We start from the raw sequence: 15,984 nt of genomic DNA on the forward strand, positions 1-15,984 counted from the left end.
AGCAGTGTTTATACATAGTCCCCCCCCCATTTCAGGCCACCATAATGTTTAGGACACAACAATGTCATGTAAATGAAAGTAGTCAGGTTTCGTATTTTGTTGCATATCCTTTGCATGCAATGACTACTTGAAGTCTGCGATTCATGGACACCACCAGTTGCTGGGTGTCTTCTCTGGTGTAGCTCTGCCAGGCCCGTATTGCAGCCAATTTTAGCTTATTATTGTTTTGGCAGCTAGTCCCCTTCAGTTTTCTCTTCAGCATATGAAAGGCATGCTCAATTGGGTTCAGATCAGGTGATTGACTTGGCCACAAGAATTGACAATTTTTTTGCTGAAAAACTCCTTTGTTGCTTTAGCAGTATGTTTAGGATCATTGTCCTGCTGTAGAATGAGCTGCCACCAATGAGTTGAGGCACTTGTTTGAACTTGAGCAGATAGGATGAGTCTGTACACTTCAGAATTCATTATGCTACTACCATCAGCAGTTGTATCATCAATGAAGATAAGTGAGCCAGTACCTTCAGCAGCCATACACTACCTAGGCCATAAAGACCCCCGCCATCATGTTTCACAAATGAGGTGGCATGCTTTAGATCTTGGGCAGTTCCTTCTCTCCTCCATACTTTGCTCTTGCCATCACTCTGATACAAGTTAATCTTCGTCTAATCTGTCCACAAGACCTTTTTTCCAGAACTGTGGTTGCTCTTTTAAGTATTTCTTGGCAAACTGTAGCTTGGCCATCCTATTTTTGCAGCTAACCAGTGGTTTGCATCTTGCAGTGTAGCCTCTGTATTTCTGTTCATGAAGTCTTCTGTGGACAGTGGTCATCGACAAATCCACATCTGACTCCTGAAGAGTGTTTCTGATCTGTCGGACAGGTGTTTAGGGATTTTCCTTTATTACAGAGAGAATTCTTCTGTCATCAGCTGTGGAGGTCTTCCTCGGCCTGCCAGTCCCTTTGCAATTAGTAAGCTCACCAGTGCTCTCTTTCTTCTTAATAATGTTCCAAACAGTTGATTTTGGTAAGCCTAAGGTTTGGCAGATGTCTCTTAGTTTTATTCTTGTTTCTCAGTCTCATAATGGCTTCTTTGACTTTCATTGGCACAACTTTGGTGCTCACATTGATAAACAGCAATAAAAGTTTCCAAAGGTGATGGAAAGACTAGGTGCTGAGAGCTCTCGTATACCTGCATTAAAGAGCCAATTAAACACGTTGGATCAAATACAAATGCCTGCGAAGCCATGTGTCCCAAACATTATGATACCCTAACATGGGGTGACTATGTGTAAACACAGCTGTAATTTCTACATGGTGAAACCCAAAAAGTATAAAAATGCCGTTTAATAAAATCTGACAACGTGCGCTTTAACCACATGTGATTTTGTCTATTACATTTCTCAAATAGTGGACTAGAGGCAAATAAATAAATGATGGGTCTTCGTCCCAAACATTATGGAGGGCACTGTACTGTGTGCTGGTGACACAGGCATTAAAAATGCCTGATGATTGATGGCGAACCCATTAAGCAGAGACATACATAGATTATTAACCGGACATTTTAATAAACATGTCAACTTATTTGTTATCCCACTTGCTGCTGGTCAACACAACCATCCTCTAACAAATGATCACTAGATAGATTGGGCGGACATGTGCATTGTTTTATGCAGGGTGATTTTAGAATATCCCAACCATCAAAAGGAAATTTGTGATCGGGGGCTATAAAAGCTGAACTTTCTGGTGATGCTCTTAGGCCAAGAACGAGCGAACACTGGCTAGCAACCACCTAACTACGCTGTGAAATGATAACAGCCTTCAGAAGCACATACTCGAGAAACTTTAAAGTTTATTGAAGATCTCAATAAAGTTGACAATTTCATTTTCTGCTCATTTATTGCAGAAAATAAACTGATATCACACATGTACCATCAGAGACAGCCAAAGGAAACCAACACTGAAGTGCAGCAAATTACTTGTGGAAAATATCAGAGGCGGCCTCACGTGGCCCAAATGTCAATGCATTTAAAAAAACACCTTCACCACTTCGAGAAAGGAAATTACAATAAAATTTCAGAAATCTGGTGGCACAACTGCAGGCTTTAGAAAGAAGCTTATCTTCAGATTTTCTTCTTCAAGTGCTCCTATTGACTCCCCAATCTAAAAGAAAATCAGATTTTGGAAATTAGATTGTTGGTTCATGTTGCACAAAATTATAATACGTTAGGTTTCTGTGTTTTCTGGTCTGTGACTAAACTTTATGTCTTGAATCAGTAAACGCAGCATATCCTTTTGAGAAACACCCCCTCAAAACAAATAATTTATTTTTCTACTACATATTTAGTTTTAACAAATTCTGACCAACTCTTAACCATCTTTTTATGACACAAATGATTGTGTGTATTGCATATCGTACATAACTCGTGTAAAACACCTCCGTGAGGCATCTTTTTTCGAACAGTAGAACCTACTAATCAAAACACATCTTAATAAAAATTTACAGAATCTTAGGAATTTAGGTATGGCCAGAACCTTAAAACGATTATACAAACACTTTGCATATAATTATCCTGATTGCTTCATAGTTATCAAACCAGACACCATAATTTTTTTTTAAAGTCTCAGTTGAGGTATTTTTCAATGTGTCAGTGGTTAAAGTGTGATTGCCTTTAGAAAGTCTTTGAGAGAAACCACTTCATAAACATTCCACCCATCCTTTATTTAAAACTGATTAACTAAATTGCTCATTCAACAAGGAAGGCAAAACTTTCAAATCTGATTATTGCAGAATTTGATGCCAAACTGAATTTGAAGTTTTAAACATTATGAAACAGGAAATGTTTGAGAGGCAGACTGTCTGATGGAACTTCGGATACTCAGGACTAAATTGCTGTATTCGACAGCGAGTCCTTAACCATTGCATTGGCACATTTTCAACCAATTTTCATTAAGCTATGACAATGTTATGGAAGTATTGGTTTTGACCACAAATTCAAAAGATTCTAATTTGGAGTTTGCAAGATAACTGGAAGAGCAAATCCCCAGTGACTGCATTTTACTTGAATGACACTTTTCTGGATTTTATATTGGATGCTCTAAGTTCATGCAAGGAGATATTGTCACCGTCACATTATTATCTCCTGCCACAAACAAGGCAGCATGCAATTCAATGCTAGAAGATGTTCAATGAGGGTAGGGAAGTTAACATACATTAGGATGCAATTCCAATAACTACACAGACTTGTCTGTCAATCACTGCCAAGGTGAAATTCAGCACAAGGTGGAAGAACATCACCTCATTCTGATGGTGGTCTGCAATCCAAATGTTATGAATAATACATTTTCCAATTTCAGGTAACTTCTGATACACCTGTAATCCTCACATTTTTCTTCCATATCCCATAAACCCCTCATTTTGTTTGCCTCCTGCTCCATCTGCCTTTTACTGACTCATTTCGTCCACCAAATCTTGGTTCTATCCACCCTTCACCCTCCCCCAACCTGGCTCCACCCGACACCCCTCCCACTCCCCACCCGCCCCAGCTTCAGTTCATCATCCACCTACCTCCACCTCTCCTTGGTTCCTACTGGTCTGTCTCACCTCATCCCCCTCTTCCCTTTATACTGGCTCTAAAACAAGACAGGAAAAATGACTGTTGAACATGATGCCCAATTTAAAAAATCCTTTTCACCATGCACATGATCTATATCCTTCCATTGCCTGTCTTATTCATGCGCCTAAGGACTTCTTAAACACTGTTGTATCTGCCTTCTCCATCACCTGTTAGCACGTTCCAGGCACTTATCAATCTAAATTTGCCCTGTACATCTCTCAAAAAAACATTCCCCCTCTCATCTTATTTATGCCTTATAGTATTTTACATTTTAACCCTGGGGAAAATGTCTCTCATAATTGCGTACAGTTCTATCAGGTCTATCAGGTCTCCCCTCAACCTCCAAAATGCAATACTTCGCACTTCTCTCTATTAAACTCCATCAGCCCATCTGCCCAACCGATCAAGAGCCTGCTGCAATTTTTGTCAACCAACTTCACTATCTGCAATACCATCCACCGTGGTGTCATCTGCAATCTTATTGATCATGGCTTGTATGTTCCAATGTAAATCATTGATATAGATGACAAACAGCCATGGGTCCAGCATTGAACCCTGAGGCACACCACTAGTCACAGGCCTATAGTCAGAAAAACAACCTTCCACCTTTGCTTCCTTCCATGAAGCCAATTTTCTTCCAGTCGGCTAGCTCTCCTTAGATCCCATACGATCTAACCATCCAGAACAGCCTACCAAGCCAAACTTTGTGAACTTATTACTTGGTGTAATAATATTCTCTCATGAAAGATCATCTGAGTGTAATTATGAATTAAGATTAAACCAAGTGACACAGGCCTGTACAACTCCAGTACAGTGAAATGTGAATAATCTGCCACTTATCAAATTTCTGGTGGCTTTTGTCTGGGTCATCAGCTGACCGTGCTCCTTTTTAATTCACCAAAGCCTGGGTTCACACGCTCATTAGAAGTTACAATTATAATACTGTACAGCATTTGAAAATGTAAATCAAAAGTGCAGATGCAAGAGACTGCTCAAGATTGGAACCTTGAGCAAAAAACAACTGCTGCAGGGACACAGTGGGCAGGCATCATGTCTGGAGGGAAATAAATAATTTGAGGTCAAGACACTTCCTATGGACTAGACTGCAAACTTAAATTGCCATGGGACATTAGTAGGAATAACATCCGATAGTTTGGACAATCTGCTGGTGCAGGAGTGCCAGATTATTGGAATTTAAGCAGGACCCATTTTGAGAACAATTATCCGTATTCACAGATCTCACATTTTCCAAAGTAATACATTTGAGATGAAGATTTAAGAAAAATGGAAGAGGCCAGCAAGTTTAACTTGTGTTAATATGATTTGAATGTAATCGCAATGGCGTTATAAAAATAAGTGCCAAGATTTGTTAAAATGTGCAGAATGTGTAGACTTTCAGAATCTTTTAAAGGGTTCAGAGTTACAAAGTACACATCGGCCATTTCATTTCAAACTAAATTACACTCAAATTTAAAATATAACTTGAAGCAATCTTGAAGAAAGATAAAGACTAAATATAGTTTAAGTCACCTTGATTTGCAGAATATAATCCTGGTTCCGTTTCATTTATTATGCCATTGCTTTTTTTTTCTTAAAAAAAAGCAGTGGCCATCTTTGCAATACCGTTGAAACAGAAATGGAATACAACTATTGATGCAGAGAGTTAAAGGATTACAACATGGTGATTTATTCAACCAAATCTGTATGAATACCAGAATGATTATTATTGTCACTATTCCCAAATAACTGTATCCCATTGGAATAAAAAAATATACAAATAAAAACAGCCAATAAATATGTAAACATAAAAATGTAGCATGCAACACAACATGCAGGTAATTCTGGTCAACTGTGGAGAAACATGCCTGGATGAAACCTGGATTGAGGGCTGGAATAATTTATCAGGCAAATATGGTTAATTAGTTGCAAATTCACCACTGTGCCCTCGTCGCCATTTAACTAATTGTCAAAGCGCAGGATGGGAACTTTGCAGTCTCCTGGAATGAACATTAACTTCAACTTCAGGTAAATTGCTTCCAATTATTTAAACATATCCATTTCTCACCCAGTTTCTTTACTAACCATCAGCAAGGCATTTCACTCATGCTCTTTATCACCTGGTCTGCTTTAACCTGTCTTATGCTCCTCCAGCTCAGCTTTAAAAACTGCAAACCCTCCACAGATGCTGCATGACAGGAAAGGTTCAACCAGCATTTCCATCCTTGCTTACATTTCCAACATCTGCAGGCTCATTTGTTATCATCAAATCACCATTGTGAAATACCAATCCTTCGAGCCTTAATATTGCCGTTTCCAGTTATTGATTAAATTAGTACAATTTATAGCCCACCAATTTCGCAACATGCAAAGCAATAGGTGAAAACATTCATCAAGATATTCTTGTTTTCAAGTTCCTGGTTGATGTTTGGGTACAGGATAAATAAAATTAATTGAATTTTTAGGAGTACTGAATATCAAAATAAGCGTTAAGGTGGCAGAAAAAGAACTTTCGATCCAGATTACATCAAATGGAAGTCTGAATGAACCGAACAAACGTAACTTTAACAATGAAGTACTACAACCTTACCGTAAACTTAAAAAAATATATTTTGCCATGCACAACAGAAATGAAAAACATTTAACGAGACAAATGCACATCAGAAAATGTAATTCGCTACACACACAGCTGATGCATTTAAAACCCTTACTTGGGTTAAGTTGATTAGAAACCCTTCTACCGAAGAGTCCTATATTTTGCCAATCTACTGCTTTGTTCTGCTGCAATCCTGGCAAAGGAGAAAGGAATATAGATTTAGAGAAAACAAAAGATCTTAAGAGCGGGGGAATACCATTCAGTATTAAAGCTCTGAACTAGCCTCTTCATTGAAGTGCCACTGATGATGGGCTGATGTACAAAACTCTATGTACAAGCAAGACAAACTATTGGTCCACATAAACAAAATAGTTGGAACTCGCTTTTTACTATGGTTTATTCTTAATTTCAATATTCCCACTGTTTTTACTTTAACAATTTTCTTACTATACATAAATTTAGTTACTGTTTTAATTAAATGTAAAACGTAATTTATTACAAATATTTTAATAAACTATATTTAAAAGCAAAATGTGAATTCCAGACCAAAATGTTTCTCCTCAAAGGTATGGGCTCCGTTTGGAGTCATGATAATTCTCGGATAAATGTACATTTTGGACCTTATACGTTTTCTGTTCACAAGATGCTCACTGGACTACAATTTAATTGGCTTCCCATTCACCCCACCGAAGAAGGTGATGTTTTAAAAAGTGGTTGTTGGTAAGATATTCTATCATTGGGGGTATCAGACAGTGCAGCTTGCCGCATTTCTTCTCTTCATTCATCCTTCTTCTCTTCCCACAGGAGAGCAATTATAAGAATAAAGACGTCTTTTTTCCCCCTCTAGCCAGTGGCACTGCAGTGAACTGTAGCAAACAAATTGATCACTGGGACTACACTATTATGTAAAGATTTATCTTCTAAGGTGTCAAACAACATTATTTTATTGTACCACTGAACTAACCACTGAAGTTTATTGGAAACCTTTGGAACATGGAATCAGTCTAATAATAACTGTATTTATGCACTATTTTGAAAGAGTACATGCTTTAAAATAGATTTCCCCCATGACTCAGAAGCTCCTCTGAGACAACACAGGTAATCTATTTCTATGTGCATTACCTTCAAATGCATTACTAAAATTATATATCCAACAGGAATTCATCAACATGATATGATCAGTCATCTGTAAAGCACCCTGCAGCATAAACAAACACTTACTTCGGTTACCCTGCTTGCTTATGATGATTAACAAAGGAAACTGAAGTGCAGAATAAGTTGAGAAGACAAAGTAAACGCCAGCCAGGATTGCATAAACAGAAATTATAAGATGCACCAAACCTCTACAAACCACTCACTATGTCTCAGCTGGAGAATCAAGATTACAGATTGATTACAGATTCCAGACCATATCAGAAAGGTTTAGGTACTTACCAAATGTATCCTGGAAATAAGAGATTTCTGTGTTGTGACAAACTACAGAGGCTGGGTTTATTCTCCTTAGCATGTAACATTTCAGAAGTGTTCAAAATTAAGATGGGCTTTACTAGAATTAGCAGAGAATCTATTTACCACTGGTAGTAAAGCTAGCAACTGGAAGATAACTGGAAGAGGAACCAGTGGGGAGAAGAGGAATAAAGGATACCCAAGTCTGGATATTACTGAGCTTCACTGCGAGTGATAAGTTTGAAAGGGGCATTGAGTACAAGAGTCAGGAAGTCATGATGCAGCTCTAAAAAACTTTGGTTAGGACGCATGTGGAGTAGTACATGTAGTTCTAGTTGCCCCATTACAGGAAAGATGTGAAGGTATTGGATAGGGTACAGAGTAGGTTTACCAGTACGCTGCCTGGATTAGAGGGCTTCAACTACAAGGAGGTTGGATACATTTGGATAGTTTTCTCTGGAATGTCAGGGGTGATGATGGAGGCAGGTGCAATAGTGGCGTACAAGTGGCTTTGAGTTAGGCACAGGGAAGTACAAGGACTAGAGGGATAAAGATCATATGCAGGCTGATAAAATCAGATTAACTTGACATCATGTTTGGCACAAACATTGAGGGCTGATGGGCTTTTTTGTGCGGTACTGCTCTATGTTCTGAACTTAGTTACCAGCCATGGTCCACATGTGGATTCCCCAGAGAGTTAGACAGTGGAGCAGCAACTTGTTGTAATACCCCAGTGTGTATCAGCTACTCTTTTTATATTACAGCCTGTAAATAGAATTGGTCAACTTTGTGGGCTGCTATAATTGAGAGCATAACATTGTCAAAGGTCACAAGGAATGGTAACTTGCAAGAGAATGACCTTCTCCCACATCATTGCCTTTAAGAGAGGTGGTAAAAAGGGAAGGAGAAAATCTCAACAGCAAATTTCTCAAATTAAAAACATTAAAAGACGAGAAACATTTTGCGGCCGGCCTATAAATACTAAAATCAATAATTACTAACATTTTGAAATGTTTTGTCAGAACTTTCATAAGTTTTCAGACCAGACTCTGCACGATTTCAATTCAAAGTTAATACATTAAAAAAAAATCCAAAATACGAAAACATAGCTTCCTCATTAATCCTAGATCCTTATGTAAATGCAGTTGTGATTATTAACTCAAAACTAAACTGTTTATTATTTCGGTGTCAACATATGTGGATTAAAAAGCCAAATACACGCCAAACCTTTACCTGTGTACAAATTCCAGTATAAGTTTAATAACCAATGCCAAGCTATTGAAAAATTACCCTTGTCACTGCCCAAGTTTCAAGATAATTGCAGTGGAATGGCATGATGGCTGCGGAACTTGGGACAGTTAATTTTGTTGTCATGAGGACTGTGTATTACAGTCAAGGATGTCTTAGACAAAACCCCCGGGCCCGATCAGATATATCCAGGGACACTAGAGAAGAAATTGTGGGAACCCTAGCTGAGAGATGCCAATCATTGTTAGACATGGGTGAGGTGCCAGATGACTGGAGGGTGACTAATGTTGTGACTCTATTTAAGAGCTGCTAGGAAAAGCCTGGGAATTATAGACCAGTGAGCCTGACATTTGTGGTAGGCACGTTTAGTATAGAGATCCTGTGTTAAAACAGGCCCTTTGGCCCACCGAGTACACACCGACCAACAATCACCCTGTACACTTGTTCTATCTAGGGACAATTTACAGAAGCCAATTAATCCACAAACCTGCACGTCTTTGGAATGTGGGAGGGCATTACTGGAGAGGAACAAGATATATATATATGCATTTGGATGGACTGGGACTCATTAGGGACTGTCAGCATGTTTAGTACATGGGAGATTGTGTCTTACGAATTTGATTTAAGTTTTTGAAGATGTGACCAAACGTTTTGATGAGTTCAAGGCCATAAACATTGTCCACATGGACTTCAAGGCCTTGATAATGTTCTGCATGATAGGCTACTCTGGAAGGTTAGATTGCATAGTATCCAGGGAGAGCTGGTTAACTGAATACAGAATTGGTACAGAAGGAAATGGAGGGTGGTGTTTTTTTGGACTGGAGGACTGACTGTTAGTGCGTCTGCTAGGCCCATTATTGTTTGTGGTTTACAGCAACGATTGATTAAGAATGTACAAGGCATGATTAGTAAGTTTTCAGATGACATTAAAAGTAGGTGATATCTGCCAGCGATGATGGTTATCAAAAAAACTCAATGGGATCTTGATCAGTTGGGCAAGTGGGCTGAGAATGGCCAATTAGTTTAGAGATACAGCATGGAAACAGTCCCTTCTGCCCATTGAGTCTGTGCTGACCATCAAACACCCGTACACTAATCAGTCCTACACCCTAGGAACAATTTTATAGAATCCAATTAACCTATAAACTTGCACGTGTTTGGAGTGAGGGAGGAAACTGAAGCACCCGGAGAAAACCCACGTGGACCCAGGGAGAACATACAAACTCCATGCAGACGTGGTTAGGATTGAGCCCAGGTCTATGGCACTGTAAGGCAGCAACTTTACAGGTGAGCCAATGTGCCACTCATGGAGTTTAATGCCGTTACGTGCAGCGTTGTATGTTGGGAAGTCAAATGAGGGTAGGAATTTTAGTAAACGTGGATCCTGGAGAGTTTTGTAAAGGAAAGAGATCTAAGTGGACAGGTAGACAAAAATGCTGGAGAAACTCAGCGGGTGAGGTAGCATCTATGGAGCAAAGGAATAGGTGACGTTTTGGGTCGAGACCCTTCTTCAGACAGGTATACAGTTCCCTGAAAGTGCCGCTATGGGTGGAGCTTGGAAATGTTTCGAGGGATATGGGTCAACTTGGGCAAATAGGACTAGCTTAGATGGGGCACTTTGATCAGCATGGACAAGATGGGCCGAAGAGGATGTTTCCCTGCTAAATGACCATAATTTTATTTTCTGTGCCCAAATGACCTAAAATTAAAAACTCACACCAGTGTTTAAAATCCCTTCATAGGCAATTCACATCTTCAAAATGACAACATCGTTTCTAGGCCTCATGGTTACATTTGTTTCTTCCTCTTAAGACCTGTAAATTTCATGTCTCTCACTATGTTACTATTTATCCTCTGAGGTAGTTGATTTTAGATTGATTACACTTCTACTGAGCCTTGGATTATTTTAAAAGTTTAAAAATGTGCTAAAAAGATGAGATGCTTTCAATTCAAGTGGTATGGATGAACCTAACTGAAGCATTTTACTCTCAACTGCGCATCAGGAAAGCTCTAAACAGCAAGTTGACCATGACATTTGCATTAGAATACTAATTAAACAATACTCAGGGTTTTGAATCGTACCTTTGATTGAGGGAACACTAGGCATTTCTAGTGCAAGAATACCAATCAAGTTATACTTGCATGATTACTGCTGAAATGTCACTTGAAATATCTCAAATGGCATAAGTACCCATGTCACTTGATTCATGTGGGCATTATGCACAGGGATGATGGACCAAAGTGATAATATTATGTGAACAGCTTTTTTAAATGCCATGGGGGGGGGGGGGGGAGGGAATTATTAAGAAATTCCATTAGGCCAAATCATCGCAAGGACCCGATTGTATAAGTGATCAACAAATCATGCAATAGAAGACTTTAAAGTGTAAATTACTCTTCAATACAACAATGAATAAATGAATTGAAACATTTCAAATTTCAACGCTGATTATTTTAAAATTACATATCAAATACATGCAATCACACACTATTTGAAACTGCTTGGAATATGGTGTGTACCATGCAGTGAGCAGGTGTGCTCAGCAAGGGATATCTATTGCATTGAGCAGAGAAGGGTTTAAGAGGAACAAGTCAAAATGTGCTACATACTAAGTAAAACGTTAATCCTAATTTTGTCTGTTTTAAGTGATAAAGACGTTACAAAAGATCAATATTTTTAAATAAATGATTGCACGCGCCTTTTAAAAATATGCTCCGAAACAATTACCATGCAAATAAAGGGTGCACCAATCAGCTGCTAAATTCGATAACCATTTCTAGAAACAACCATACCAGGAAGGAAAGTGTTGGCAACCAATTTACCTAATATGATCCCGTGGATGCTGTGTTAGAATGATACATTTCATTCAGTAGACCCTGAATGAGATGCACTGCTTCAATTACATTTTCATTCAATATCCAGTTTTGATTGAGTTTTGTTTTCCTCTTGCTAAGTGTTGGTCACGGTGAGGAATGTCATAACTATACAACAGAATATTTTGCAATGTAACCATTATCAACTTACTCAAAACAAAAACTAGGCAAAGGAATTCTGTATTTTGTCACTAGAATTTCTGCCCTTATAATTTGCACATCAGTGACTGTATTAATTCTTAATATATTTCATTAGAGTCCCACCAGAATGGATCCCATCAGAATGACACCTTCCTCAAAGGGAAGAGCTGGATCAGTTCTGGAAGCTCCTGAAGTAAATGAATGTAGAGCTTAATCCTATTAACTTCAGCTACTGGATACCTACACTGCAAGAGAGCTAGAAACACATTTAGATACATTCAGCCTCAAATAATAATGGGAAATAGTTGCAAGGCAAATATTATTGCTGTTTTCTTTTCAAAATATGTACCAACACTTACCAAATTAGTTTTTGGCTAGTTGTAATTTCCATGAAATTTATGTTAGTCTTGAATACTGCTGAATATACCACCATTAAAAATATACAGATATGCAATGGGCACTTAAATGATTAACTCTAAAGTCAAATTCAAAGTTGTCCACGATACTTTTGTGCTCTATTCAGACAAGGAAAGATTTTTTCCAAAGTTAGCATGTGTTTGGTGTCACCATTGTTAATTAGGGTGCCTCAATCCTCCAGTGACAAATTAAACATAGTTTTGTGAAGCCATAGTTGTTCAAGTTAAAATGGCTGTGGAGATTTCTGCCAATCCATGATGAGTGCTCGGTTATCTCTTCAGCTTACTATTCTTGTTGGACCAGTGTTTGCAATCTTTAATAAAAGCCAAAACTGCCTCTGAATAAATGCATCAGATTCAAATTTTAAGCTTGGGGATAATGCAGCATTTAATTATATTAGAAGGTCCATAATATGTTACACTCAACTTTACCCTTTAGGTAGGAATGTTCTGTGCACATCAAGCACCTGATGCGCTTTAAATAAAGCTATCCCGTTAACAGGTCTTTATAATGCAATACCAAGAAATATAAACACTGCTGTAATTTCTACATGGTGAAACCAAAATGGATAAATGGCCTTTATTAAAATCTGACAATATGCACTTTAACCACATGTGATTTTTTAAAAAAATATTACAAATCTCAAATTGTGGAGTAGAGGCAAATAAATAAATGATGGGTCTTTGTCCCAAACATTTTGGAAGGCACTGTAGTTAAATTATAATCAGAAAATGGTAACCCCAAGTGCAGTGAGAACCAATAAAATTACCACTGACTAGCTACTGGTCAAGACATTTAAATCAGGATCATTATTTGGATTCAAGTTCAAGTGAGTTTATTGTCATGTGTCCCTGTATAGGACAATGAAATTCTTGCTTTGCTTCAGCACACAGAACATAGTAGGCATTTACTACAATTGTATTGAATGCAAGCTCCTGCAAATTTAGTGATGAGAGTTAGAGGCCATATATCTTTGTACTTAAAAACTAATCTCCATAGTGACAAAGTTAATCTGGAAAATACAAAAATACAATTACAATGATACATTGAATACTTGAGCTGAGTAACAACTTCTTACCGCTTCACAGCCTTTTGAGCTAACATTCTGTTCCCAGCAAAGAAGGTGATGCTGCCAAGCACAGCAAGGTACTGCAGAGTCTGGAACATGTTCAGTTGAGTCCAATATACATACATCAATCCCAACATCCCTAGAAGTGAGTAGGACAAAGGTGAACATTTAAGACCACCTCTGGCTAAAATGAGGTAGTGGTAGAATTTCGAGCTTGAATAAACATTGGATGAAAACTACTAATAGCGAAGTGTATCATTGACTGGAGATACTACAAACTGCAACTGCTGGTTTATACAAAATAAAGTGAGCCATAATAACCCAGCAAGTCAGGAAAGATTGATACGTGACGTTTTGGATCAGAACCTTTCTTCAGGCTAGCATTTCAGTTAGGGACCTGAAACCAGTCTGAAGGGTCCTGACCCAAAATGTCACATTCCAATGTTCTCTAGAGATGCAGCCTGAACTGCTGAGTTACTCCAGCAGTTTATACCATTAACTGGCCTTGCAGGAATGATGATGCACAATGCACCTCCCAATTCATCAACAATTGCATTATATTAGAGGTCCAATCTTTGTGTGTAGCACAATTTAACTGGTTCTTTTGAAATAAATGACAAGGAAAACATTTTCTCCACACTCTCCAATCTGCAATTTCACTGTGAAAGACCATCTGAAACTGATGAATACTTTACATCACCACAATTAAACAGCTTTCTGTAAATAAGCCTGGTTATGTGATTTCCTTGTGGTGGTAATGGGATGCAAACTGTACAAGGAACCAAACTAAAAGGTAGTGAGGAGACATTGTCACAAACAACTTTGACACAGCTGAGCTAATCATCTGGCAGAATCCACTGTCTGTTTTATGATCAGAGCCTCCAGGACATTCTGTGCAGATCTTTTCTTTTGAATACAAGTCATTGAGATAGACATAAAATACTGGAGTAACTTGGAATCAAGCAGTATCTCTGGAGAAAATGGATAGGTGACATTTCGAAAGAGAAACCGAGAGCAGAGGGGACCGGACAAATCACCGCCGGCAACAGATGACCTCAGGCGAGGGAGGTTCCCTGATAGGCAGATTGTTGGATAGAAGCATGTGTGAGCACAAAAGAAAGACATACTTGTGAACTGTAGAGCTAGAAGATTTTTGGTGGAACCAGTGCAAGGTCAGCCAGGGTTCAGGTGACGGGAGTGGGTGGATAGTGTTGAGGGGAAGGAAAGGGAAAGGGTGCTGTTCGCAGAAGTCACTTAAAATTTGAGAATTCAACGGTCATACCGTTGGGCTGTTGGCTACCCGAGTGCAATATAAAGTGCTGTGCCTCCAGTTCGCGTGTGGTCTCACTCTGGCAATAGAGGCGGCCAGGACAGGATGGTCAGCGTGGGCTTTGTCTAGCACCTATCCAGAACTCATGGACTTCATTAACTTCACCATGAACACTATCCTCAAATTCATCTGGACTATATTTGACATCTCTCTCCCCCATCTTGATCCATCTCCATCTCAGGGACAGACTGTTGACTGACATCTACTACAAGCCTACGGACTCCCACAGTTGTCTGGACTACACTTCCTCCCACCGTGCCATTTGCAAAGATGCTACCCTTACTCTCAATTCCTCCGTCATGGCCACATAGGCTCCCAAGATGAGTGTTTCCCTATAAGGATTTTAGGGCGGCACAGTAGCGCAGCAGTAGAGTTGTTGCCTATCAGCGCTTGAGACCCAGGGGTGATCCTGACTGTTGGTACTGTCTGTACGGAATTTGTACATTCTCCCCGTGACCGTGTGGGTTTTCTCTGAGATCTCCGGTTTCCTCCCACACACCAAAGACGTACAAATTTGGCAGTTAATTGGCTTAGTATAAAATGAAAATGTTCCTAGTGTATGTTAGATAGTGTTAATGTGCAGGCATTGCTGGTCGGTGCGTACCATGGCTTCCCCCTGGGTGTCATAAATGAAACCCTCAGCCATGTCCTCCTGTCCAATGGTTCTGCTATCGCTCCCTCTCCTCCCAGAGCAAGAATAGAGTTCCCCTGGTTCTAACCTTTCACCCCTTCAGCCTCTGCATCCAACACATCATCCTCAGACATTTCTGTCACCTGCAACGTGATCCCACTAGACATATCCCCTTTCAACCTTCCGTGGGGACCAGTCCCTCTGCAACCCTTTGATTCACATCCCTTCCCAACCTAACCACCCCCTCCCAGGGTTGTTTACGCTGCAACTGCAGGAGAAGCAACACCCGTCCTTATACCTCCTCCCTTGACTCCACCCAAGGATCCCAGCAGTCCTTCTAGGCGTGAGAGGGGTTTACATGCACCTCCTCTACTGCATCTGGTGATCCTGATGTGGGATCCTATATAGGACCAAGTGTAGCTTCGACGACTGCTTTGCTAAACACTTGAACTCAGTCTACCAAGGCCTACTGGATCTCCCGGCTGCTAAGCATTTTGACTTCACTTCTTATTCCCAAACTGACCTTTGTCCTGGGCCTCCTCCATTGCCAGAGTGAGACCACATGCAAATTGGAAGAACAGCACCTCATATTCCACTTGGGTAGCCAATGATATGAACATTGT

General features: G+C 39.4%; 1 protein-coding gene across 3 annotated transcripts in view; it reads right to left on the reverse strand.

Moving 5' to 3' along the window:
• Positions 1 to 1,827: 1,827 nt before the first annotated feature.
• The window catches only part of rpn2 (ribophorin II), a 43,088-nt gene continuing 28,931 nt past the window's right edge, over positions 1,828 to 15,984 (reverse strand). Inside the window, exons 16-18 of one of the 3 annotated variants that reach the window (XM_033041670.1) lie at positions 13,410 to 13,539; positions 3,564 to 3,628; positions 1,828 to 2,158 (exon numbers count right to left, since the gene is read on the reverse strand). In XM_033041670.1, the coding sequence (XP_032897561.1) occupies positions 3,601 to 3,628; positions 13,410 to 13,539 (158 nt within the window). In that variant the 3' untranslated portion in view covers positions 1,828 to 2,158; positions 3,564 to 3,600. Of the gene's footprint in view, positions 2,159 to 3,563; positions 3,629 to 6,320; positions 6,399 to 13,409; positions 13,540 to 15,984 lie in introns of all 3 variants that reach the window. The other 2 variants (XM_033041669.1, XM_033041671.1) reach the window with 2 other exon arrangements.

Source organism: Amblyraja radiata, chromosome 23 (assembly GCF_010909765.2).
Source record: "Amblyraja radiata isolate CabotCenter1 chromosome 23, sAmbRad1.1.pri, whole genome shotgun sequence".
NCBI lineage: Eukaryota > Metazoa > Chordata > Chondrichthyes > Rajiformes > Rajidae > Amblyraja > Amblyraja radiata.